The sequence below is a fragment of the Aspergillus glaucus genome (assembly GCF_001890805.1).
Source record: "Aspergillus glaucus CBS 516.65 unplaced genomic scaffold ASPGLscaffold_17, whole genome shotgun sequence".
Lineage (NCBI taxonomy): Eukaryota > Fungi > Ascomycota > Eurotiomycetes > Eurotiales > Aspergillaceae > Aspergillus > Aspergillus glaucus.
In genome coordinates this window covers 435283-460255 of record NW_019170469.1, presented here as the reverse complement: position 1 = coordinate 460255, position 24973 = coordinate 435283, and the positions used below count along the sequence as shown (strand labels likewise).

At 50.1% G+C, this 24973-nt stretch overlaps 9 protein-coding genes across 9 annotated transcripts; 5 read left to right on the top strand and 4 right to left on the bottom strand.

The window, feature by feature from the left end:
* Nucleotides 1-338: 338 nt before the first annotated feature.
* Nucleotides 339-2175, top strand: ASPGLDRAFT_37725 (transcription factor TFIIIB subunit BDP1; the record flags this gene model as incomplete). The annotated part of the gene is made up of 2 exons (XM_022544862.1): nucleotides 339-366; nucleotides 446-2175. 2 exons carry the CDS (start codon nucleotides 339-341, stop codon nucleotides 2173-2175), a joined length of 1758 nt encoding a protein of 585 aa, XP_022398612.1.
* A 97-nt stretch (nucleotides 2176-2272) lies between these two features.
* On the bottom strand, nucleotides 2273-3381 carry ASPGLDRAFT_49889 (DUF1183 domain protein). Its single transcript, XM_022547198.1, has 2 exons — nucleotides 2425-3381; nucleotides 2273-2361 (listed from the first exon to the last, which is right to left on the bottom strand). The coding sequence occupies exon 1, from the start codon at nucleotides 3366-3368 to the stop codon at nucleotides 2427-2429; it is 942 nt and encodes a 313-aa protein (XP_022398611.1). The 5' UTR covers nucleotides 3369-3381; the 3' UTR covers nucleotides 2273-2361; nucleotides 2425-2426.
* Nucleotides 3382-3927: 546 nt separating this feature from the next.
* Nucleotides 3928-4475, top strand: ASPGLDRAFT_603017 (uncharacterized protein). Its single transcript, XM_022548426.1, has one exon. The coding sequence runs from the start codon at nucleotides 4050-4052 to the stop codon at nucleotides 4398-4400; it is 351 nt and encodes a 116-aa protein (XP_022398610.1). The 5' UTR covers nucleotides 3928-4049; the 3' UTR covers nucleotides 4401-4475.
* A 1118-nt stretch (nucleotides 4476-5593) lies between these two features.
* On the top strand, nucleotides 5594-7713 carry mmm1 (ERMES complex subunit MMM1; the record flags this gene model as incomplete). The annotated part of the gene is made up of 3 exons (XM_022542069.1): nucleotides 5594-5691; nucleotides 5931-5960; nucleotides 6105-7713. 3 exons carry the CDS (start codon nucleotides 5594-5596, stop codon nucleotides 7489-7491), a joined length of 1515 nt encoding a protein of 504 aa, XP_022398609.1. The 3' UTR covers nucleotides 7492-7713.
* On the bottom strand, nucleotides 7676-8339 carry ASPGLDRAFT_131585 (acireductone dioxygenase (Ni2+-requiring); the record flags this gene model as incomplete). Its single annotated transcript, XM_022541056.1, has 3 exons — nucleotides 7676-7810; nucleotides 7863-8234; nucleotides 8310-8339. The coding sequence occupies 3 exons, from the start codon at nucleotides 8337-8339 to the stop codon at nucleotides 7676-7678; spliced, it is 537 nt and encodes a 178-aa protein (XP_022398608.1).
* Nucleotides 8340-8618: 279 nt separating this feature from the next.
* On the top strand, nucleotides 8619-11063 carry ASPGLDRAFT_84060 (tRNA modification protein MTO1). Its single transcript, XM_022550246.1, has 2 exons — nucleotides 8619-8780; nucleotides 8835-11063. Exons 1-2 carry the CDS (start codon nucleotides 8674-8676, stop codon nucleotides 10798-10800), a joined length of 2073 nt encoding a protein of 690 aa, XP_022398607.1. The 5' UTR covers nucleotides 8619-8673; the 3' UTR covers nucleotides 10801-11063.
* Nucleotides 11048-13000, bottom strand: ASPGLDRAFT_49885 (cardiolipin synthase). Its single transcript, XM_022547197.1, has 5 exons — nucleotides 12500-13000; nucleotides 12328-12447; nucleotides 11938-12239; nucleotides 11626-11890; nucleotides 11048-11313 (listed from the first exon to the last, which is right to left on the bottom strand). Exons 1-5 carry the CDS (start codon nucleotides 12646-12648, stop codon nucleotides 11181-11183), a joined length of 969 nt encoding a protein of 322 aa, XP_022398606.1. The 5' UTR covers nucleotides 12649-13000; the 3' UTR covers nucleotides 11048-11180.
* A 673-nt stretch (nucleotides 13001-13673) lies between these two features.
* On the top strand, nucleotides 13674-15043 carry ASPGLDRAFT_131801 (uncharacterized protein; the record flags this gene model as incomplete). Its single annotated transcript, XM_022541078.1, has 2 exons — nucleotides 13674-14666; nucleotides 14720-15043. The coding sequence occupies 2 exons, from the start codon at nucleotides 13674-13676 to the stop codon at nucleotides 15041-15043; spliced, it is 1317 nt and encodes a 438-aa protein (XP_022398605.1).
* Nucleotides 15044-15435: 392 nt separating this feature from the next.
* On the bottom strand, nucleotides 15436-20475 carry atrF (ABC drug exporter AtrF). Its single transcript, XM_022542347.1, has 2 exons — nucleotides 18993-20475; nucleotides 15436-18940 (listed from the first exon to the last, which is right to left on the bottom strand). Exons 1-2 carry the CDS (start codon nucleotides 20288-20290, stop codon nucleotides 15661-15663), a joined length of 4578 nt encoding a protein of 1525 aa, XP_022398604.1. The 5' UTR covers nucleotides 20291-20475; the 3' UTR covers nucleotides 15436-15660.
* Nucleotides 20476-24973: the final 4498 nt, after the last annotated feature.

The window sequence follows — 24973 nt, the reverse complement described above, 5'->3', positions numbered from 1 at the left end:
TAGGACGGCATACGGAGCAGCAGCCACCACCACCGAGCAGCAACTGACCGGAGGTGTTTTAAAATAAAGAAAACGAGAAGTACTCTAACCGTGAGGATAACAGCGTGAGATAGTCGAGAAAGTAAAGAAGAGAGGTGGTGGGTTCAAGATAAGCAGGACAGGGTAGGGGAATGGATCATGGAAGCCAGGAGGATTTTCGACTGGACGTTAGCGTCCCTTAGTGCCTCTCACGTGACCATGCCCACTTTCCCCCCCAGAGTTCAGGACGAACAGCCGGCATCTAGACTTTTTTTTTCTATTGCGCGTCGTCGATTTGTTACCCACCGGGCCATGTAAAGATGAAGGCTTTCTCTAGCTCGGTCATCAGTAAGTATTCTCTTGCATCTGACTATTTCTATTTTTACCTCTACTCCCGCGCAGTCATCTGATTCCTCCGTTTCCGCAGACAAGTCGGGGAAGAAGTTTGCCCCCAAAGCGCCCGTCCGACGCGCCGCGCCAGCTGCACCACCCAGGAGACCAAGTGCAGCCCAACAAACACCCGCTCCGACTCCCCAGCAATCCCAGCCTGTTGCGACAGATACTGCGACTGCTCCCACACCTGAGCCGCCTGTTTCCGCGCCTGAGCCGTCCGTCGCTACCAGTGTCCCAGCGGAACCGCCGGTCGCAGAACCATCCGTTACCCAGAAGACGGCAGATGCAAAGCCAACCCAAGCCGTGACGGCTATTCCGATCCCTGCGCCAAAGCGAAAACCGTCCGTTTCTACACCTATTCCTAGACCTGCGACAAAACCTGCCGCTCCTCAACCTACCCCGCCCCCGCGCAAGGCACCCTCTATTGAGCCCGTCCCTGTATCTGCGCCTGCGCCTTCAAGACCTGAGCCCGAGGTCAGAGCCGAAGAGAGCGTACTCCCAGACGCTTCCCAGGAGACAGCTCGCGATGATACCTTAGTATCACCCCCGCCGTCGCAGCCTCGACACCCTTCAGCCAGTGCGGCTGAGATCCGTCCAACGAAACGTCAGAAAACCGTTGCTACTACGGAATCAGTAGCGCCATCCGTGGAAGCTCCATCAGCCGAAGCGCAACCACTTACTCCTCCAGCTACACAGACCGAAACCGAAGAGACCGCCAACCCCGAAACCGATTCGCAACCTGCCCCTGCCAGCAAAGCTCGGAAGATAACGAAACCAAGGACTAGGAAACCAGTGCAGAATAAGACGGAGGATGGAACGACTTCTCAGCGAAAACGGCGACCGCGTGTGCGACAGCCGCGTGAACCGACCCCCGAAGGCGCAGAGAATATCGAGATTGCGCCGACAGCCATGAAGATGTCAGATCTCTGCAAGGATCTACGGACAGGAAAGATGTCAAAGAGAGAAGTGGAATTACGGAATATGGAAACGGCAGAGCAAGAACGCAAAGAGAAGGCACAACACGGGGGCGAAGATACCGAGTCGACACCTACTAAGCAGAATGGGGAAGCAGCATCTTCGGCACCAGAGCAAGACGGAAATTCCGACGATAAGCACGGAGGGCAAGCAGGACCGGTGATGAGAATCGTCAATGGAGAAATTGTGCTTGATACAGCGTCTTTGCAAGTCGACCGTCACGCCGACGCGGCGCGAGACATGGGAGAACTGGAGGATGTGGTGGAAAACTCGCTCACACGCAAGGTCAACCAAGCCAGTTATGGCAAGCGATCCAAAACCGAATCTTGGGACGAAGAGATGACCGACCTCTTCTACAGAGGTCTGCGCATGTTCGGCACTGATTTCATGATGATCAGTAAAATGTTCCCCGGCCGATCCCGACGCCAAATAAAGCTCAAGTTCAACAACGAAGAGCGCAAAAACCCCGGCCTAATCAAGGATACGCTTCTTGGCCCGACCGAATCCATCGACATCGCAACATACTCTGAGATGACAAACACGGTCTACGATGATCCCAAGCACATCCAGCAGGAGCTGGACGAAGAGAAGAAACGCATTGAAGACCAGCATTCCAAAGAAAAGGTGGCGCAGGAAGAGTTGCTTCGCAATCCGGACGGCGCCAATGAGGGCAACGCTGCTGATAAGAACAATGGAACAGCAACCAAGAAGCGGAATAGCAAAAAACAAGCTAAGAACGCGGCCGGCGGGACGGAAGAAGTTGTTGGTTCGATTGATGATTTTCCTTGATACGGTCTAAAATGTATTGAGTAATGAATTGGCGTTTTGTGAAAGGCGTTTATGGGGTTTGGGTTATACGATCTAGGATCTGATGACTATATCTGGAGGATGGTTTGGATTTTACCTGGTTTTTACACTGCGCAGCATGTTTTATTGTCTATTTGACTTGTTGACTGGCTTATGCATTGGTTGTCGCTGCGTTACGACCAAGTAATTAGCCAAAATGAAATCAAAACTGCTTCAAGCGGTCCTGCTCACATTCACCTCCTCCTGGTCGACCCAAACCCGGTCCCCGTAGTAGTAGTTGAGAACCCCGGCGATGAACGAGTCCGTGAACTGCCTTCCCAAGGGTCACGATCATATCTCGTACCCATCCGTCGGCCACCAAAAGGCGAGCCATACCTCTCGCTTCTTCTCCCCATCTCGTAGCCAGCAGCGGTACCACCCATTGCACCAGTCCAGAAGCCCGGTCTCCAGCCGCCACTCAGCGAGGAAGTACTGTGATCGGGATATCTGGAATATGGCGGCGGGGGCCCAGGATATCCACCATTACCGCCAGGTCCTCCACCACCACCACCACCACCACCCCAGAACGTTCCCCAACCACGACGCTGATCCGGCCGGTCTCTGCGTATACCAAAGCAACTCAGAACCATAGGCCACAAGATAAATAGAAAAGCAGCCACCATAAACCCAAAGAAAACCAAATTCCCCACCGCACCCAACGCATTACTCTCATCCCGCATCCTCCCAAACCTCTCCTCCCCGACATCCGTCAACAACAACCGATACTCAACCCCACAACTCCCCTTCAACACCCACTTATCATTCGCATCTCTGTATCCCTCACAGATAACATCCGTAGCACCCAGTTTGAACTCCGGCGGGAGAGGCGCAGTGCAGGTCCATTGGATGTCTTCCTCGTCGTACTCGGAGCCTGCGTTTGTGCAGCGCATTGCGTCGATGGTGTAGAGGTTGCATACTCGTTTTGAGGGGCCGATGCATGTGAGTTGGGAGATTGGAGAGACTCGGCGGGAGGTGGTGCGTTGGTTTGCTCGGAGGGTTAGGGATTTGACGTGGGAGAGGAGGATGGCGTTTTTAGCGGATTTTTGGGAGGAGCCATATCCGAATGAGATGGCAGAGGAGGCGTGTAGGAGGAGGGATAAGAGGAATATGAGGGTTAACGATCCTAACGATCTCATGTTTGTCACTTTATGGTGTGACGTATATACTTGGGTATCGACTATGTATGTGCCTTATCTGATCAAGGGCGGTAAATATACACGTGACTCGACAGGGCAAAATGGCCTGGGGGTCAAACCGTCAAATGGGAAGAGTGGTCGATCTAGGAGTACAGAGTAGTATGTACTCTGAATACAGAGCGGACCTGTCGATCACTTAACACAGCCTCGTGCTTATATGCTTGATTCATAAGGCTGCTGTCCGCCGCTGGCGTTCATGAATTTCTTAAGAATATTATGCGACGAAATATCTCCTTTTGACCATTGCAATCTTCCCTTTCAACACACGTTAGTCGGCGCTCATTACAATAACCACTACATTCCGATGTGGAATCCTATTTGCTGTTGGCCATCACTGCTTCTACCAAAGTTCAAATGCTCAGCTTCTCTCCGATGAAACCTATTCTATCTCATCATACAAAAGTGTCCAGGCAGCAAATCAATTCTGTAGTGGGAACACTCTTCGCCTTCATAGTTAAAGCTTTACTAGCGGTGACTGTATCCGATGTATTCAGTCAACTTGCATGGAACACAGTCACAACCCGAACCACGGAGATTGGCGTCAACGATGATCTCTTCTCGATACTCACCAATGGCTTCTATATCCTTGACTTACCTCTATAGTGTCATCATCCATTGACCATGGGCCTTACCCTGGTTTTTTGGCTACTTCCTGCTGCATCCGTGATAGCCTCTGCAACGCTGAATGTTGACCTCGCACCGATCACCAACTCGAGTATCTTGCGTGTTCCCTGTGTTGACTTCACAAGCTTAAATTTCCCTTGGATGACGGTCTTCCCAGATGATGATTCATATACAATATATATAGGTCCCTTGGATGCCGTTAAAAAGGTCGTCCCTGCCACCACAGCCGAGGGTAAAATCCTACCAATCCAAGCTCCATCGACCAACTCTTCATGGACCCTAAATTTCCATGACCCGGCTCTGAGCTGCGAGGTAGTTGACGAGGGGCTTCAGAATGATATCATGTAGAACATTAGGGATGCAGTCAATCAACTTATCAGCCATACCATAGCAAAGACCTTATATGGATACAATTCCTGGGCCTACCTGGCGCAGAAAGTAACGGCCATCTGCCCTTCTACAAGAATAATGCAACCAATGCAACCTACATCCAACGTGCAAGTTCGATTGGCCCCCTAGGGAATTCGAATGTTAAAGGTGGTCAAGTGTCAGGGCTTTCCTCACATATCAGACAATGCAACCATCACTCAAACACAGCTTCTTGCGGCGTTACGGGATCCACACATTCTGGAATGCACACTCTATAATGCTTCATATGCTACCAGCTTTGCCTACGTGAATGGCAACCAGAATGTGAAGGTTGAGAGCCTCGAACACTTGAATGATGTTTGGTTTCTTGCCAGTACGAATGGCCAAGAACCCCTTACTACAGTAAATCATTCGACTACGAATTCTCACCTGTCTTCAAGTGGCTATAGCACTACCTTAGTTGAGAACTTTTCGTATCAGTCGGTTATGGGAGCTTTTGGGTCTAATGGTTGGGAATATCGCGAATTTACTGGACGAAGAAAACCTAGACACGACCGAGTTGAATACGACTATCATGATGACCCCGTTATCAGATACAAAAGAACTCTCCTTCCTGACACAGGAATAAGCTGATTATAATCTCAATATTTTCCAACAAGTCTGGGATGGCGACTCGGTTATACCATTGACCAACAGCTCTGCATCCTTATTGCAAAGTATTGAGGAAATGTTTCAGAATATTATGATATTTCTCATGAGATCTAATTTCCTACAGTATGTACCATCCGTCTGTCTTTTGAATGAAAGCCATTGATCTTTTCGATTCACCACAAGAAAATACTTGCACATAACTAATACGTATATAAACCAAACTATTCCTCCTCCCTACGCACCCCCAGACACTAACGTGACATTGACAACCTACCACAACGTCTACATCTACTCGCTGAGCATCCTGTGGCTTGCTTACGGGACTGCTATTGCAGTAACTTGCCTCAGTGTTTTAGTGGGGATTATGGCATATACATCTAACAAGGGGTCTTACAGCACCAAATCCTCGACTATTCTCAGAACAACGCGCGATGCGTCTCTTTCGGTACCGATAATAGCAGAGGATACTGGTGGTTTGGATCCTCTTCCGGAATATTTAGCGAAAGGGAGCATTACTTTCAATGGTCCGGAAAGGATACACCCTTCCCACAAAAGATCCATCCAACAATCAGACAGAAAAGATCCAGTCGACAGTCGGACAGAATTGTCACCATCGCTTGTAGAATAGGAAGGAGTCCTTGTTGTATTGCTAATGCGTATACGGAGTAACTATATATACATACTCGTATCCTCGAAGTATTGCTAGCCCCAATAGGCAACCCGCTCGGGTAGATCACCGCGGAGGCGGCGAGCTCTCAGCTAACTATCGATAAAATAACTTTTCGACCACTTCGATTTACACCTCAACTGCCACCTCTGCCATTTCAACGGCAATGGGCTAAGACAGGTGTTTTGAAGGTCTACAGCGGCTGACAATGAGTCTTCAAAGTACGTTCTTATTCTATTCTTCTTCCTTTTCAGCTTCTGAGCTGACTTGATCCAGACGGAACCTCGCCGGTGCCGGCTCCATCCTCGTACGTGAAGACATCGTGAAATCATAACTCGAAAACGCGCATTACTGACAATTGGCAGGCTATCATTTACACAGGGGTTTCTTCTCGGGCAGCTCTCTGTCGTGCTGTTGATCGGGGCCTTCATCAAGTTCTTCATTTTCGGCGAAGCACCTCCGTCCCCATCCCGCGGACTTTCCCACCGCAACGCAACTCAAAGACGAACCAACTCCGTCTACAATGCTTCCCCGAACGAGGAGACGTCCAGATCATTGAGAGAAAAGCCTTCGACATCCAATGTCCTCCGTCCAGTTCCCTCATCCGCAACGAACACCCGATCCATCCTCCGAAAAACCTACTACAATGCTATTCCTTCCACGCCCTCCAAACATGGTCGTCAGAGGATGCACCATTCGTCGCATCAGCCGGAATCGATGGACTGGTTTAATGTGTTAATTGCTCAGACCATTGCACAATATAGACAAACGGCCTATTTGCTGAAAGACTCGCCTACGTCTTCGATTCTCAGCTCTCTAAATGCGGCGTTGAATAACCCGGAGAAGAAACCGTCGTTCGTGGAGAAAATAGCAGTCACGGATATTTCTCTAGGGGAAGAGTTTCCGATTTTTAGTAACTGTCGTATTATTGCTGTTGATGATCCCAATACCGATGGTGGGCGACTCCAGGCGTTATTAGATGTGGATTTGAGCGACGATAACCTCTCCATCGCTGTCGAGACATCGTTGGTACTTAATTATCCCAAACCACGTTCTGCCATCCTACCCGTCGCACTATCGGTCTCTGTTGTTCGATTCTCGGGGACATTATGTATCTCTTTGGTCCCAGCATCTACGCCTCCCCTCCACACGCCGTCCCCATCTCCGTCGCGCGATGCAGATGCGCGCCCGCAAACTGGTTCTGCTGAGGCCAACCAATCTGCAGCTGATGCGCAGGATGATTTTACGAGCTCTAATAGTCCGAAAAGCAACGTCGCATTCTCGTTTCTGCCCGATTATCGGCTCGATCTCTCGGTCCGCTCGCTCATTGGCTCACGGAGTAGGCTCCAGGATGTGCCCAAGGTTGCACAGCTAGTCGAGGCTCGGGTGCATGCATGGTTTGAGGAACGGGTTGTCGAGCCTCGAGTCCAAGTCGTCGGGCTACCAGATCTCTGGCCGCGTATGGGTCGGACAGGCGTGAGGACGGGTGACGAATCCGAAACAGCCTCGAATCCAGCGTCGCACACCGGTCAGGCAACCGATATAGCCGTCCCTATTCAGAACGATGGGAATGATGGAGAAGCACCGGGGCTAAGGTTCCGCGGGTCGTGCCCATCATATGATAGTGCTTCGCGGACCAGCAGCTATAACGTCGAGATGGGGGGCCTTCGGAGTCGGAGTATGACTCGGGATGATAGCGGCGGAGAGTTCCAGATGCCTGGGTCTATGCCTGGCAGCGTGGTTGCTAACTGAGTCTACACGCTGCTGTTTTTCATGCCGTTATGTCTGGCAAGGAGTTCAAGGAGATTCTACTCATGTAACATTACTCTTGAAGCATTAGAGAAAAGTCTCAGTCATAAATCCATTGATGCGTTGAGGTATATACAGGCTTAAACGTGCAAATAGATTGTCCAACAAGAGCATTCAATGCTCACGCTTAGTTTGCGGCAACAGCAGGGCTGGGGACGGTGTCCAGGTATGTCTTCCGGTGCGGGTTGACATCAACCTCAGGGCCACGGTTCAAGGGCGTCCACTTGGGCTCCGCCTGGAAGAGACGCATAGCCTTGACATACTATTATCCACAATCAGCAAATACCCTACACCCCTAGACAAGAAGCACTTACGTTCTTATCATCCGTTGTAAACCGATGATAAATCCCAGCCGGAAGAATAATCAAATCATCCTTACTCAACCGAATGCGCACCCACTCATCCTCCTGCCCACGCACATCAAAGTATCCCTCCCCATCGCGAATGTATCGAATCTCCTCGTCCTCATGCAGATGCTCACTGAAGAACGTTTTCACCTTCTCCTCGTAGATGTCGCCCATAGTCTGCGGCGAGACGCAGACTTCGTCACGGTTCTTGTAGCCGCGCTCGGCGGCCAGGGTGTCGACGAGGTCGATGGTTGGGCAGTGGCGGTAGAAGACGCCGATGGACTCGAGGTAGGACTCGGTGACGGGGCGGCCGGAGTCGTGGGCCTCGCGCTGGTCGCCCTGTTGATTGTTAGCTTCAATTCTGAAAAGAGAAGTATGCGAAATTTTTCGGGCAATGAATGTAGGCAGACTTACCGGTTGGTTATCGTACCAGTATGCCTTCATTTTGCCTATATCTGACGGACAAGATATCTCAAATGTAAGAAATTCTGCAAATGATGCGAATGACCTGCAGTTATATGCCGAAGATCCAATATCAAAACCAATCGAACGCGGGGTGTGAAAATGCTGCCCCGCAATTGGCCGACGATGGCGCAAAAGTTGCCGGAAATGGGCTTATGTCATCACACCACCGCCTTCGGAGTTAGCGGCAATAAGCGCTCCACGTGATCCTATCGCTTTTTTTTTTTTTTTTTTTTTTCGGTACCTGGCAGTGTATCAAGGTGCAGGGGATAACATTCATTGTTGCTGTGTTTTTGGTCAATTCGTTATCAGCATTATGGCTTTTCGAGCACGATCAGTGGCTCTCTTCCGCTGGAGCCACGGTCCTCGCTCGGGGATGCTATGTAGGGGCCGTGGTATTGCTACGGTCTCCGAGGGTGCAAGGTATACCCCCTTCCCCAAGTGCTCACCATCGTATTTACTCACTATTTGTGCTAGACCATACGATGTCGTCGTTATCGGAGGTGGCCACGCAGGCTCCGAAGCCTGCGCCGCCGCAGCCCGTTCCGGTGCTCGAACCGCACTCGTCACACCCTCGCTCTCGAACATCGGCGTCTGTTCATGCAATCCCAGTTTCGGAGGAATTGGAAAGGGTACAATGATTCGGGAGGTGGATGCAATGGACGGAGTCGCCGGCCGGATCATCGACAAAGCGGGTATTATGTTTCGGATGCTTAATAGGAAACAGGGCCCTGCGGTTTGGGGTCCCCGCGCGCAGATCGATCGTGATTTGTATAAGAGGTATATGCAGGAGGAGCTTGTTGGGACGGAGGGATTGAGTATTGTGGAGGGGAAGGTCGCAGATATTGTGGTTTCTAAGGAGGGGATGGAGGATACTCCTGGGGCGCAGGGAAAGATTGTCGGGGTGAGGCTGGAATCTGGAGAGGTCATTCCTACTGGGAAGGTTGTTATTACGACTGGGACTTTCCTCGGTGGGGAAATTCATATCGGACTTGATGTTTTCCCATCGGGGCGTATGGGAGAAGCTGCGACTTTTGGATTGAGCAAGTCTCTTCGTGATGCTGGCTTCCAATTAGGACGATTGAAGACGGGGACTCCGCCACGATTGGACTCGAAGACGATTGACTACGCGCCTCTGGAGGTTCAGAAAGCCGATTCGCCGCCGCAGCCGTTCTCCTATCTCAATAATACCGTGCAGGTGGGCGATGAAGGTCAGCTCACATGCTGGCTAACCTATACCAACGAGGCCGCCCACGATATCATCCGCGCCAACCTGGACAAGTCCGTCCACATTCGTGAAACAGTCAGAGGTCCCCGGTACTGTCCATCTTTGGAATCAAAAATCATTCGGTTCCACGATAAGCAGAGGCACTTGATCTGGCTGGAACCGGAAGGGTTCGCACCCAATGATGTTATCTATCCGAACGGTATCTCGATGACTGTTCCCGCAGATGCGCAGTACGAAATGCTGCGGAAGGTTCGTGGCTTGGAGAATGTGACTATGCTCCAACCGGGCTACGGTGTTGAATACGACTACATCGATCCCCGCAATCTCAAACCGACATTGGAAACCAAACTGATCAGCGGTCTCTACCTTGCTGGACAAATCAACGGTACAACCGGCTACGAAGAAGCAGCCGGACAAGGTATCATCGCCGGAACCAACGCCGGTCTAGATGCACAAGGCCGAACACCCTTCACCCTAGGCCGCTCAGACGGCTTCATCGGCATCATGATCGACGACCTCATCACCAAGGGCGTCTCAGAACCCTACCGCATGTTCACAACCCGAAGCGAATACCGCATCTCCAGCCGGGCAGACAACGCAGACCTCCGCCTAACCCGCAAAGCTCGCGACGCCGGCATCGTCACAGAGAAGCGCTGGCGCCACTTCAGCGACACAGAAGGCCAAATCGGCGAACTCATGGATCTCCTCGGGAACACGCGCCTCACATCCAACGCATGGTCCCGCAGGGGCTTCGGTGTGCGCGCTGATACCTCCACCCGCTCCGCACTCGACATCCTCGCCCTACCGAACATCGAAGTCGACTCTCTAATCCCCCATATCACCTCCGCCCCCGGCACAGCATACACCCCTTCTTCCTTCCCCCCAGAAGTCCGCATCCGCGTCGGCATCGAAGGCCGCTACGCACCATACGTCAAACGCCAAGAAACAATGGCAAGAAAATACCAGCACGACGAGAACCTCACCCTCCCCGCTGATCTCGATTACTCCAAGATCCGCGGTATCAGTACGGAGGAGCGCCATGCACTGGAGCGCGTACGGCCTGTTAGCATCGGTATGGCGAGACGCATTGAAGGCGTTACGCCCGCTGGTGCGTTACAGTTGGTGTTTCATTTGAAGAAGTTTGGAGGGAAGAAGGGGCTTGCGGGGAGGGATGCTGAGGGTGTAACGGAGGAGGTTTTGGGGGCTGCTCCTTGATTTGTGAGAGTTCTCGTTTAATGTGTTATGTACAACATGGGATATAAAGCATCTATACATCGGCGCTTGGGATTGATTATAGGATATGGGAGGAGTCTTTGTTTTGCTCATCGGATGATATAAAATTTCTGCTTCGATACCACGTCTACCATTTGGTTATGATATGTCCATCTTATGTATATTAGGAATATCCACTCAACCTGAATGACTTCAAGTATGAAATTAAATTACTTACGAAGAATCAGAACCAACTATGAAGCGATAAATGCAATGCTATGCAACTCATTTACAGGACTTCAAGTACACAAACCATTCACCCCGTATGTACAACTGTACGATCACGACTTTTTCCCTTTCTCCATCGAAAAGTTTCGAAAACATTAAGAAGACCCCTTCTTCGTACTACCTCTAGCAATCCTCTTCTGGACTTCTTCCTTGGTCAAGATCTTAACTGCGTTCTTCGAGAAGACGTAGCTAAGACCGGACCAGATGGTGGTTCCTGCGACGAGGTATCTACACAATTAGCATCGGTGAACAAGAAATCGAAAAATAAAAACAACAGCTGTAAAAAAAAAAAAGAGAATACTCGCTCGCAAAAAAAGCAAAAACATACAACAGCCGGGATTCGCTGGTGGTCACCCACCCAACTACTAACCGGCCGGCGTGTGGCTTAAGTACGGCTGAGCGGACGGGAAGCCCTGTTCTCCACACCCTATGGTCGTATGTACTAACTTTATCCTCAAAGAGAACTATACAGCGTTGATACGCCCCTATACACCCACAACGAAAAGAGCAAAATAGAGGAAAAGAGAATAGGAAACTTACTGAAATCCAGTCATAGCCTCTCTAAGATGCCAAGCATCCAAGAACGTCTCCGGAAGCACAGGCAGAGCGATCGCAGAGCCAACGAGCAAAAGCTGCAATGCGGTGTTGATCTTGGATATCTCGGTCGGTTTCACCTCTGCAGAGGGGAGCGAGAAGTCCCAATACCGGGCCATTGTTTTGGGTGGTGGAAGGGAGATCCAGCGGTAGTAGATCGCGGATATTGCGAGGCCTACGTCGCGGCCGAGGATGATCACGGCGAGCCAGACTGGTTGTCTCAGTTATATATTCTGAAAGTGGGTGGGAGAGGCATACCGGGAATAGATCCGTTTACTGCTAAACAAGCAACACCGATGGTCATTAGTAGCTTGTCGGCCATTGGGTCGATAATGGTCCCCACAACTGTCTGTAGGTTCCATCGACGGGCGATATACCCGTCGACGAGGTCCGTCACGCCGGCATAGGCAAACAAGGACAAGGCAGCAGCGTGGTGGTGCTGGACGAGAAAGTACCCTACAGCGGGGGCAGCAAGCAGACGAGAGAAGGTCAGGATATTCGGAACAGTGTAGATGTTTTCGTGAGTTTTTTGAGGGACTTGTATCCGAGGTTGTTCAGGTCTGGCTCAAATTGTCAGACAGAAATTGTGGATGGCGCTTGGCGAGGCCTGAATATAGATATCCTGGAATAGTATGGGATATAACATACTCTTTCGTAGGTTGTGCCTGATCTTCTGGGCTTTTGTTTGTCGTCCATCTCTTCTGACTGAGTATCTGTATGCAGCTTGCATTTGCGCCACGCACGAAGCAATCTTTCGTCCTCGGAGCCCTGAAACTGGTTAGATTTCTCGTTTAAGGTCAGCGAAGGCAGGCGATCAAACCTCGATAACCCCGACAAAGTAACAATAGACCGGTTGAACATCCCATGCTGCCGAAACCCTCCCCTCAATGCACCCGAACCGAGCGAGCGAGTACTTGGGCCTAGTAACCGCGGACACTGCCGGGACAATAAAAATGCACTTGTTGCCATGATGACTTCCAGTCCAAAGACAGAGTAGGCAAATAGGATAACGAGTCAAATAGATTGTTTTCTTTTCAAGGTATGCTCCCGTGGCGCAGGAATTTGTCGTCCTTAGTTCAATTCAGAGCGTCTCTTCGACCCGAATTAACAAGTAAGCGTGTTAATTCCTATGGCATCACAGGCAGCCTGTCAATGCCGATACTTCGCAGATTGCTTATTGGTCTGGTTTGCGACAAACACCGGTCAAATCAGACTCACGAGCTGGCAATCGGAAAGCAAACACACAGATTCGGTACCTCACTAGCCGTTCAACTGGCCATTCAATTCTATACAGACACGAAAGGATACAAATAATTTGTCGGGAGTTCTGTTTTGAAGCCGAGTTTATACAAAACGAAGCCCGTAACTTCTGGGGAGAAACCGCGGAAAAGCTGTTTGTCCGGTCACATGACTCTATACAGAGTGACGTTTGCCGATTCGGGCAATATTCTTTCTACTCTATGCCATACTTAGACGATAGCAGAGTTATATGATCCTCTGTGACTAGATATTATGTGGCGTTACACAGACAAGATAATATTCACTGCACATGCCCCCCATCATCATCAAGGCTAATCATCAAACAACTAACTGCAAACATTCACCAACAGTCTAACTGGAGGAATACACATCAAAGCGCCTGATTTATACACTGCAAAGTTATACAGGCAGCCTAATTCACTGGGTTTGTCATGCTTTTACTGCCTTTGTCTCTGTCACTGTCAGTCTTCAGAACGCCGTCATGCCCTCTTTCATCTGACCTCCGACTCTCACCTGACAGCATCAACAGCTGCTCCTGCCGCTCTTCGTTCAAATCCAAAGAGAACTTACGTCAACAGCGGATATCGCACAAGCTTACAGCGCCAGCTAAATAGTCGGTTTCTTATCTCTGTTCATGGATCTCGACTACATGAATCGTATCTGGCGTTCGACTCGCATGGATATTGCAAATGGGGCTCTGGAATGACGGCTTCTTAAACTTACAGAAGGCAGACATGGTTTCCGTGGCTAAAAAGCAGGATGAAGCAGAAGGAGAAGCACCCGTGTCTGCTCCAGCACCTCCAGCGCACCCTCCACTTCCCAGCGTTCCTCCAACAAAGCAAGACAGCAATGGCAGCAAACCGTCTCAAGACCCTAACCTCGCCAATCCCCGACTACTGGTCAACAGATCCTGCATTTACGAGCGTCGACTACCTGGCGATGCCTATATTACAGCACACGTCCAACGGCTCCAACACGGTTACTACTCCTGTCCCGCCGTGTCAGACAAAGACTTTGAACACGTCGACTTCCTCGCCGTTAACTTCGTCTTTCATTCACCTAATACGTTAGATCACCGGTTCATGGCAGCTACCATTCGCGCATCCGTCCATGGCAACCGCAAAATGTCCACTCCCGGCCAGATACAACCCCGGTTCATAATGCACGCACCACATCTGATCTACGGAGCCGTATCGCCAGAGACACTACAATGGAATTTTGGACTAGCAGGCAGTTTAGGTGTTTCAGAGTTCCCCGTGAGCGCGAGTATCTCACCATCCGGAGGTGTGCTTGGACGATACCGACGATACGAAATGATGCGAATTCAAGGGTCTGCGCGGACGTTGAAAAGCCCCCATGGACAACAATATGACATTGAATCCGGGGAGATCGTCTGGTCACTGGAGGAGAACTCACTGCAGCGCTCTGGTCTACCGCGGGAATTTACATTCGCCATGCTAATTCACAAACCACGCGCCGAGAGTCGAATCCATTTCTCCTTGGACATCGATCCGGTAATCCAATCGTGGTATGGAAGCTATCCGAAGTGCTGGTTATCACTTTCACGGTACCAACCTGTACAACGACGACCGATTGATTTCAGACGGGATATAGGACAACGGTTTGAGACGGGGTCATCATCGAAAAAGAAACGATTCAACTTCGCAACTCTTGAAAGCTCGTTTGACGAGTATGTTAACATGCCAGGAAGAAGGTTCACGACGGGCGTAAGTCCCAGTTGGCTAGATGGGGATGAAGCAGTCATTGACATCAAAATCAGACCAACCCGGATAACAACCTTTTCCGAGACGATAATGAATTCAATCCAGATGTTGTCAGGGGGTTGTCCGCAGTTGAATCTCGTGGGAAGACCGCCCCGCGCAAACCTGCGAATCACCCGCCAAACGAACCCCCAGCTGCCAATTTGAACGTCCGCGTCCTGTTAGATACAGCGTCGAGTAGCACGACGAAACGACGTAGGAGAATGTCTAACCCAGAGAGAGGCATGCGCAGGACAGAGCCACTTCGGAGAACTAGGTCTGGGGATACTACGTATCAGTATCAGTCGAAGATGTTGGCTTTAGAGCAGGCGGACGATTATTAGGATCGCAGATTTTTCCTTGTTTTTGTTTTGTTTTCGAGTATGATACCACTGAGCATGATGTATTTAGCATTGAAGGGCCTATACATATTGTACAGTCTATACCTGAATGTACCAACAAGTGCGCATGAGATATGTTGCTGCGTCACCATAATACAAGATAGCCATGCTAACTTCAGGTCTTGTTCTATTGAGTCTCGATCAATCCTTTCAGTTAATCTGATCCAGTAATGGATCATTCGTCTACAATAGTTCTTCATCTCGCCTGGGTGAGGGTATGAGAGTGATGGTAGATGGAAGTTGTAGTATTTCATGAAAACTACGGTCTTGATGGATTCTCGGATTACTGCATGGCCACAGAGTATGGGGTATTACTGCTTTGGAGGTGTAGTGTAGTGCATATTAAACAATAATCATATGTTCTATCTATTCTATTAACTAAACGCTAAATGCCATGACGCTAACGACTTTTCTCTATTTGCATCACATAACATCGAATCAAGCACATATACCATGAGATCAAGAACCACTAGACATGAGACATGTCACACATAACCAATAACCAGTGAAAACGAGGCCAGGTCAGGGCAGAGGACAAGAAAAAGGGCAAAGCAAGAAGCTTACTCCTTCTTCCTAAACAACCCCTTGATTTTATCAACACACAATCCCGCAAACCCAAACACATACCCAATTCCAAACGACCAACCACGCACACGAACAGTGTAAATGAAAAAGTAAACAAGGAACCAATTCACAATAACAAACGCAAGGAAGATACCGAAACACCTCCACTTGTCGCCCTCGTGCACGTTCAGATTCTGCATGTACTGACTACCTGACTTGTAGGGGCAGTAGCCGCAGTTCGACGTGGCGTTGTCGTCGAGCAGGTACCCCGCCTGGGCGATATTGTCGACGAAGTTACCCGCGTATTGCCGGCAGGTTTGGCCAGGGGGCGGGCTGAAGCGGGTTGCTTCGGAGGGTTGGCATTGGATGTGGACGGACGGGAAGGTGGTGGAGATAACGCCGCGCATCCACCAGGTTGTCGGGTTGAGGTAGTACATCCAGTACTTCCAGAAGACGGGATAATCGGAGTAGGGGCGGACGATACCGTTGAACAGGTTGACCATGACGAAGAAGAAGGGGAGGACGTTGGAGATGACCGTGAAGGAGGGCGCGAAGGCACAGATCCATTGTCCCCAGCTAGCCTGGAACAGGAAGAAGAGCATCGACATGAGGAAGACGTATCCGGCGGACGAGGAGTCTGTCGGGAAGCCGACGGGGTAGTACCAGAGGAGCCAGTAGATGAGACCAGTGACGATGGCGGCGGGGATTTCGCAGACAACGTTGGCCGTGCAGAAAGCGACCCAGCCGTAGATACGGGAGGGGTATTCACGGGCTTCCCAGAGAGCGCGGTTGATGTAGAATTTGGGGACGACGGAGTTGAGAACGATGGGAGGGATAAGGATGATCAAGAAGATAGAGAACATCCGGTTTTGCATGCTTGCGACCGAGCTGTCCAACATCCAGAAAGTAAATCCGTTGAAGATACCAATGATAACACTGACAAATAGCTTTCCGTAGTAGTACGACGGATCGCGCCAGTATTGTGTGAATAACCGCATGGTAAGCTGCTCAATCTGGGTGATCGTCGGCGCCGCAAACTCATACTGCTCTCCGGCAGTGGGAGCAGGCAACTTGCCTCTCTCCTCCCGGATCTTTGTAATCTCGTTCAAAACCCGGTGGTTCTGTTCCGAGTTCTTCCACTCCTCGTTCCAATCAACCTTGTCAGCCTTGGCGGCCGTCTCGAGGATGAATTCCGCAACGTTCTTGGTGGGCGGGCACACGACGCCACGGTCCGCGAAGTACTTTACGACGTCTGCGCCTTCCTTGCCGACGGGGCCGAAGTAGAAGGTGTTACCGCCGGGGTTGAGGGCGAGAATCATATCGAATTGCTGGATGAGCATGGACGAGGGCTGGTGAATGGTGCAGACGATGGCCTGACCAGCCTGAGAGAGCTTCTTAAGGAATCGAACGATCGAGAACGCGGCTTGACTGTCCAGACCACTGGTGGGTTCATCAAGGAAGAGCAGAAGGCTGGGCTTGGCGGCAAGCTCGACACCAATGGTGACACGCTTCTTCTGTTCGACGCTCAGCGAGCCGATGATGGCATCTTGGATCTCTTCGAGTTCCAGCAGGTCGATGATCCGGTCAACGTAGTCGATCTTCTCCTGGCGCGGGGTCTTGCGGTCCTGGCGGAGGATGGCGGAGAACTCGAACGCTTCGCGGATAGTCGAAGTGTTGTCGTGCAGATCCATCTGTTCACAGAAACCGGTTCCACGCTGGAAGTCGGCACCAAGGGCGTGTCCATCGACCAGCATGTCACCAGTCACCACACCCATCTTCTGACGCTGGGCCAGGGTGTTGAGCAAGGTAGTCTTACCCGCACCGGAAGCACCCATCAGAGCGATCATGAGACCGGGCTTCGCGTATCCGTTGACACCGTTCAGTAGCTTGCGTGTTCCATTGCCGTAGGGCACCGTGTACTCGACGTCGGACCAGGTGAAGATCCGGTCACTGGACGAAAGGCGGTTGAAGGTTTCGTCGTTGCCACTCGAGCGTCCTTCCACCGCAGCACCGTCACCGCCAACCTGTTCTTCATCGTTGCCCTTGGCAGCCTGCTTTTTGAGGTTCTTGGAGCGCTTGGAGCGCTTGAAGACCAGCGCACCACCGCCACCACCGACGAAGGAAAGGAACTCAGCAGCAAGGACAGTGACAAGGAGATACAGGACTGTAAACGCAATAACCACACCAAAGTTGCGCCACAAATGGTTCCGTGTGAATTGGAAGCTGGAATCGAGGTAATTAGCACCCGAGACCCTCGTGCTGTCCAATTCCGAACCAGTCAGGGCGCAGCCTTGGTATGCCGGATCGACACCAGGACCCTGAGGCACCAATTGCGAAGGGTTGCACTCCATGTGTCGATTCGAGAACTCATTTGTCAAGACCGATTCGTAACTGTACGAGAGCGGGTTCACGTAGAACAGCCATCCGAACCAAATGGAACCGCTGATCAGGTCCTGTTTCGGAATCACATAACCGACGTAGAGAATCAGAATGTTCAAAGCAATTCCACTGAACCGGACAGCATCATCGATAGTTGGCGACAAGGCGGCGAACATCCGATACATCGAGGTGATACAGAACGTGGTCGTGTACACGAACAGGAAGTAAATCCAAAACTTGGACACGTCCACATCCAACTGAGTCATGAAATAGACGATAATCGTGAACGGAGCAACCATGCAGAAAATTGCCGGGAAATCGACGACAACACGAGCGATGGACACGGCAGACGGACGGTAAAACGCATAATCCTTGTGACGAGCGACGATGCCTCTTCCGGTAACAGCAGGCATCAGTTCGGTCAACTGCAACCAACCCAGGAACAGAATGGAGAAGAACAGAGCACCGCCACGGGAGAAAGCACCGCTAGTATCGAGGGATTCACCGTAGAACAGAGACGAGACGATAAGACCGTTGGAGACGATAATGAAGTACTTGGTGTAGAGAGACGTCTTGTCACCCAACAGCAACCAGAACTCACGCTGCACACAGGCAAGGACCTGGCGCACCAGAGAAACGGTGTAGGGAGACTTCTTGGGGACCGTTTTACTCTTGGATTGCGCAACCATCTTCTCGAACCGACGAGTATCCTCCTGGTTGGTGTCCTGGAGTTGCTTTTCGTAGCTGCTCACATCGTCCAAGATGCGCTTGTAGGTATCGCTCTTGCGGAAGATATCCTCGAGCTCCTCAGCCGTCTTGGGAGTCGAAGCCTCGCGACCCTCCTGGAATTGACGGGCGTTGGGGTCACAAAGCGAAGTCAAGAAATCGGCCGTAGTGCTGCAACTGTCAGTATCAATTTGCCAGAGGAAGAAAAGGGAGAGAAACATACGATTGATCAGGGCAGTAGAAACCAAGGTTAACAAAGTACTGCTTGGCCTGGTTGGCAGGGCCTTGGTAGAGCATGCGACCCTGGTCAATAACCATAACCTTGTCCATAAGCTCATAGATACTTTCACCAGCCTGGTAAAGGGTGAGGAATGTAGTCCGCTTGCTGACATCTGTCATGATGCGCAGAGACTTGGCGTAATCCAAGGCAGTGCTGGCATCAAGACCACGAGTGGAGTTGTCCCAGCAGACAACAGACGACTTAGTAGCCAGCGTCTCAGCAATACTGACACGCTTGCGCTCACCACCAGAAACACCGCGAACATACTCGTTACCGACAACGGTGTTCCTAGTATGGGTGATACCGAACATCTTGAGCAGGGCGTCGATGATGACGGGAATACTGGCGCGGTCGTGCTTCTTGGTCTTGTTGATCAAAGAGAACTTGAGGGTCTGCCAGACGGTGAGGTTGGGGAAATGCTGGTCATCTTCGGGGTTGTAGTTGACCTCGCCGCGGAAGCGCTGGTGCTGTTCCTCAGCGGAGAGACCACCGTAGCTGACCTCACCCTCGACGCCCGCGTAGGCCCCGCGGTCGTTGGAAATGGCCTTGAGGAAGGTCGTGCAACCGGCACCGGGGCGTCCGAGAACGAGCATCATCTCACCCTCACGGATGGTACCGGTGAAGTCGTGCAGCAGATCCCTAACCGGCGGAGATCTACCAAAGCGCAAAGGAGGAATAAAGTTGCAGAGGAGGTTGTAGAGATCCGGTCCAAAAGTACCAACCACGGCGTGAGGCAGCGTGCGCACAAACGACGCGCCGGTCAGAACACCCTTGACGGTCAAGTTCTTGAACACCACACCAACCTTCTTGGCGGGCTCGCCAGCAGTCGTGCGCCGTTCCAGATGGCCACCCATCAAGAACTCGTTGAGGTCGAAACCACCATATTCCTCCTCGTCTTCTTCTTCGCCCTTCTCCTCATCCTTGGGGTGACTGGCGCGGCGCGAGGTCAGGGAGCGCAAACGACCGCCGTTATTGGGATGCGATTGCGACTGACTGAGGCGCGTCAACTCGCGGCGCATTTCCTCAAAGTCCTCCATGGCGCCGCGGCGCGAGACGGGCTCGCCCTGGTCCCGCTCTCCCCAGCGGCCATCGAGACTGGGCTGGGAGGAATTGGCGGTGGAAGAAGTGTCATCTGTCTCTGCGCCCGGAGGGTGAAGCTGGCTGGTGGTAGTGGCGTTGGTGGGATTGGCGTGGTCTGGGCCAGCGGAGGCCCCCAACGCCGGCCGTGGGTTGTCGGCCATGGTGATGGTGATGGTGATTAAAATAAACAATAGACAATTACTATGTATATGTGTATAGAGAAGAAAATGAAATGTTCAAATAGAAAGAGAAAAAGGTATTAAAAAGTAGAACAGTTGAATAGATATAGGAAGATCTATGAACGACCAATCAGACAGCCACAGTAACAGTAGCAGAGCCACCGAATCCCAACGGGGAAGACAATTGACAGTTAGCGAGAGGGACACCAGAAGAAAAAGAGAAGGAAAAGAGAAGGAAAGACAGAAGGGAGAAAGCTTCATATATACGAGTTCAGCATTGCATCATTTAGTCTAAACTCCGAAGAAAAAGAAGAGAAAAAAAGCTGGATTTGTAAGGTGTGCACCAGGGTATGCACATTATACCTGGGAGTTATGAAGTTGCGCCAAACCCGAGTGGATTCGGTGCTCAGCATTTGCCGTAAGAATTTTCTGGCAAACCAATGCCTGAATCATTCATTAGTATTGTTGGAAGGGATTTATCAGCATAGCTGAGTCCGTCCGTGAGCGGCGGTTTACCCGGTGAGCGGGTCCCGAAGATATACCTACTTCCCAATTGGCCGAGAGCCATGGCTCACGATGAGTCGAGGTGAGTCTCCATAGGCGGAGATTACGGCGTTTACAGTCAGTCATCCTATATGTCCGGTTTGGGTCGCCACCGCATCACGGTACTATTGACTATATTCTTGACTATGTCCGGAGATTTACAGGGTACAAAGGACCCATCAACTCTAGTCGTCTATCCCGGACCGTGATAACACACCGCCATGTGCGCACATACATCTTGCAGGCATCTGCACCCCCGGGCATACTATGCAGCATACCGCCATCGCTTATCACGCAGTCAATAATACAAACCAATCATTGAGACCACGTCGTCGTAATCGCTGAGTGATATTGCCGGCACAACGACCGGTGCATAGACATTGATTTATGCACCGTGAGTCCGTACCGAATTCATCTGAGTTTGATATCCGATCCAAAATATAAATTTGTACCCAGTATTTTATGTACGCCCGTTCAACTCGCATAACCGTTGGCCAATCAGCTGTGTGTTCTTTCAGGGTCCAGACATCGCGTCCTACGTGGTCATTTATCAATCTCACTACATACAGATCTATGGATCCTATAAAATTCCACCACGCTTACAGTCAAACTGTCAGACAAATGCTATTCTAAGATTCATAATATCAATCAAAGGTACCGATAACGACATTGATATCCGAGACCAGGCGCAAAGCCGTTTGAAGGCATTCGCTTAATCCGGCTATCTAACCAAAAATGGAGATGCTGAGGAATATGTATTCCGGTATTATGGAAACTCCATCATCGGTCACTTATCTCCACTACGGGGTAATATCTCCCCGTACTATGGACAGCTTTATACTAGTAATGCCGGAATCCTCTGGTGATCGCACAGTCAGCCTCTCGGAATCGCAATCGAATTAATCAGTACTCCGGAGTATACTCCGTGCACAGCACGATGTACACTAGCATAACAACAATTCCTCGCATGACTTGTTGGCGACCTTGTTGGCATCTCACTGATTGTGCATTACATATTAATTGCCCATTATTAATATCGTGGAACCTGCTAGTTAGTAGTTACCCTAATCTGACGTCGATTATCAATCCGGAATTATGGTCTCTATACTCAAAACTCCGCCCCCATGTTTACTTTATCTACGGAGTTCCGAGCAGAACAAAGAATCTCATCTTATCCCGGGTGACTATTTTCAATAAATCCAGCCATCACGATCATGACAACCAATGATCAACATGGCGTTCTTGATCACCAGTTTCATTGTCCACGGAATCCCCGAAACAGTCACTGATGACTGCCGGGTCGCCAGGTCAGCATATCATTCTGACAGTACTTGTGTCTTATGCCCGGTTTCATCTTCACCGAGGATTTGGACCCAACAGGCACAGTCAGATACGATTCAGTTATCAGGATGCTATCCCACTAATCGATCCATCGCGAGTCATTGATCGACTGTCAGCGCTCGCTCCGTAATCACGGTTGCTTCCCTTCCGTTTTATTGACGACACAGACCGGGGCCACAATCCTTCACGGATACATGTATCGTCTTTTTCTCTTGCCAAAGAACGCTATACCATAACCTTGGTCCCAGCAGACATCCGCTCTCAACATTGATCTCAGCGCAGTATACTTGGACACAAGCTCCATTTCGGTCAGTATGCCCATCTTAATCTACTCCGTAGGTGCCGCGACGTAGGTCTCCGTATTCCACCTACATAAAAGTGAGCATGAAATAGGACCAACTGTGACCGACTGTGCTTTTTCTTTTTCTTTTCTTTTCTTTTTTTTTTTCTTTTTCTCCCCGTATCCGTATTCATGCCGGTCAACTTCGACTCCGCTCCATCTAGGTCTATGGTAAGCTCACTTCCCTTGAAGACCTCGTGATAAGCAGATCTTGAAGACCAGGTCGCAGTACTAGCCGCGGTGCTGTACTAGCTATGATCTCTGCAAGGCGTACACGCGGATGCTCTACCAGTGCACTACTATACTATATATGTGCCCTACGAACCTCAATTCAAACCACCTTGGCCCTCCTTTCCCAATGCAAACCAAACTTAGTCAGTCTAGAAGCCTGTTTTTCTGTAAACTGCTACGTTCACGACAGTTCAGGCGATCTGGTGGCATAGGCACCAGGTTGCCGAGGCACTCTTTGTATCACTTATGAGTCTACCCCTGGGGTATTAGAATGTGTCATACGACCATTCAGGCCTCCGCTGAGCGTATCTCACACATTCGTCGCAAGTCACATATTGTCGTTCGACTCGTTCTTCACCTTTAATCCCCATCGAAGGTGCAATGGAGAAAAGAGGTGAAGGATTATGTCACAGACTCAAGCCAGTAGTAGTCTCCCGACGAGAATCTCGAAAGTGGGGAGAGAAGACCTGCGAAGCATCGCTCTGCCGTCTCATCACTCTGATTGGTTATTCCTGTCAACAGGCTTTCTCATCGGTTATACCATCGCTCTGTGACTTTGCTCTACATATATTCAGTGGCTTACCGACCACCGTTCCACCACTATCCGCTAGTAATCTTACTGTTTGTTGAAAGTCCCATTTTCAAAGACTCATAAACATTTAGCCCCCACCACAGCCACCCCTCGGGAATGACTCAAAGCGAGTATCTGTAGTAGTTGCTCCTCTATCTCGATATACAATATGGAGTATGATCCTCCCTCAGCTGAAAGCTCGGTCTCGGGTATAAAGCGGGCAAGTCTGCACTTTTTGCAATAGGAATTACTGTTTCTATCACACCCTTTTCTTCCAACCAGACCACCCCCGAGTCCATAACATACCCTGCAAAATGATAACATACGTTAGTCTCCCTTGAGTTCCTGTTGAAGCAACATACTAACCAGTTTTACCTCCAGGAAGTCCAGTTATTTGGAGAGTCATTGGAAAATCACCTAGACAATGACAATGTCGAACAATCGTACTGTTTCCCAAGCACGCAAAACCCCGGTATACCTATCTAACAATCAAGCAGGATAGAGAACCTACTTGGTGAGATATTATTAGGTGCTTCGAATGTTTCTGTGCTTGGTGTTGAAGGTGACCCTCCTGTATATAGCATTCTGTATGACATTGCCATCCTTAAACCATCTCTTTATGTAGAATGCTAATGGACACCAGGTTTGACTGCCAGGATTACTCACTGGTGGACAGAGGTCAGATAAAAATTGCAGAGGGAGTCATCATGGAAACTCACTTGGAGGATGATTAATTCGCTTCAGTTATGAGCATTACGGCCATTGCTATGATTTATATCTAACCTAGGAAGTCTTCCAATGATGGCGGAGTCCAATTGGTATTGCAAAGCATCGCTCTATCATCTCATCACTCTGATTGATCGGTTAAATACCATCGCTCTGTAGCTTTACTCTACATATATTCCAGAGTACTCGGTGGTTTACTATGGACATCTTGAAATTCCCGTTGGCAAGGACTGGATGATAACATGACCATACTTACTGCAGAGTATATAGCACGGATACACAGCCAGCCACCAACATAACCCCACCACAGCCAGGCCCAACACGTCGATGTAGAAATGAAGAGAATGACGCAAAGAGCCAGCCTCAGTTCAGCTCAGCTCCCCAGCTCATGGTCGTCGTGCATACATCGTACATACGCGCTAGGAAGTAGTTTTCCCCTCCATCTGGCCTATGATACTCTATTGGGTCTAGATCTATCACAATATGCGGGCATATCTGCATGCTACGTGTCAAGGCTTTCAGCTGAAAGCTCGATCTCGTATAAACTGGGCAAGGTTGCTGCACATATTGTGCAAGTTTCTATCACACCCTAACCAGACCAGACCAAACCCCTAAATCTATAACAACAACTGCAGAATGCCGAAATACGTTATGTCTCTTAACTCTTTTGAGTCTCTGAAGAATCAGTCTAAAGCAACATACCAACCTACCCATCTTACCTCTACAGGGTATCAGTATCCGCTTCAAAAGCACGGAAGACGCCGAGAAATGCAATGTGAATTTCGAAGAAGCGTACTATATTGTCCCCATCCCTCTACAGATTTCCCTGGTACATACATAATTTTGTAATCGGCTAACAATGCAGCAGTGCACGGGACAAGTTTGGTACGCTAGGCGCTTCCAACTTTGACAT

What these genes read in the sequence shown, in the direction of transcription:
- ASPGLDRAFT_84060 (XM_022550246.1), top strand. Translation starts at nt 8,674, where the DNA reads ATGGCTTTTCGAGCACGATCAGTGGCTCTCTTCCGCTGGAGCCACGGT. An exon ending in ACGGTCTCCGAGGGTGCAAG is followed by an intron (nt 8,781 to 8,834) that starts GTATACCCCCTT and finishes TATTTGTGCTAG; the next exon opens with ACCATACGATGTCGTCGTTA.
- ASPGLDRAFT_603017 (XM_022548426.1), top strand. Translation starts at nt 4,050, where the DNA reads ATGGGCCTTACCCTGGTTTTTTGGCTACTTCCTGCTGCATCCGTGATA.
- ASPGLDRAFT_49889 (XM_022547198.1), bottom strand. Translation starts at nt 3,368, where the DNA reads ATGAGATCGTTAGGATCGTTAACCCTCATATTCCTCTTATCCCTCCTC.
- atrF (XM_022542347.1), bottom strand. Translation starts at nt 20,290, where the DNA reads ATGGCCGACAACCCACGGCCGGCGTTGGGGGCCTCCGCTGGCCCAGAC. An exon ending in TTCTACTGCCCTGATCAATC is followed by an intron (nt 18,941 to 18,992) that starts GTATGTTTCTCT and finishes TGACAGTTGCAG; the next exon opens with CACTACGGCCGATTTCTTGA.
- ASPGLDRAFT_49885 (XM_022547197.1), bottom strand. Translation starts at nt 12,648, where the DNA reads ATGGCAACAAGTGCATTTTTATTGTCCCGGCAGTGTCCGCGGTTACTA. An exon ending in ACTTTGTCGGGGTTATCGAG is followed by an intron (nt 12,448 to 12,499) that starts GTTTGATCGCCT and finishes AACCAGTTTCAG; the next exon opens with GGCTCCGAGGACGAAAGATT. An exon ending in GAGGCTATGACTGGATTTCA is followed by an intron (nt 11,314 to 11,625) that starts GTAAGTTTCCTA and finishes CTAATTGTGTAG; the next exon opens with ATACCTCGTCGCAGGAACCA.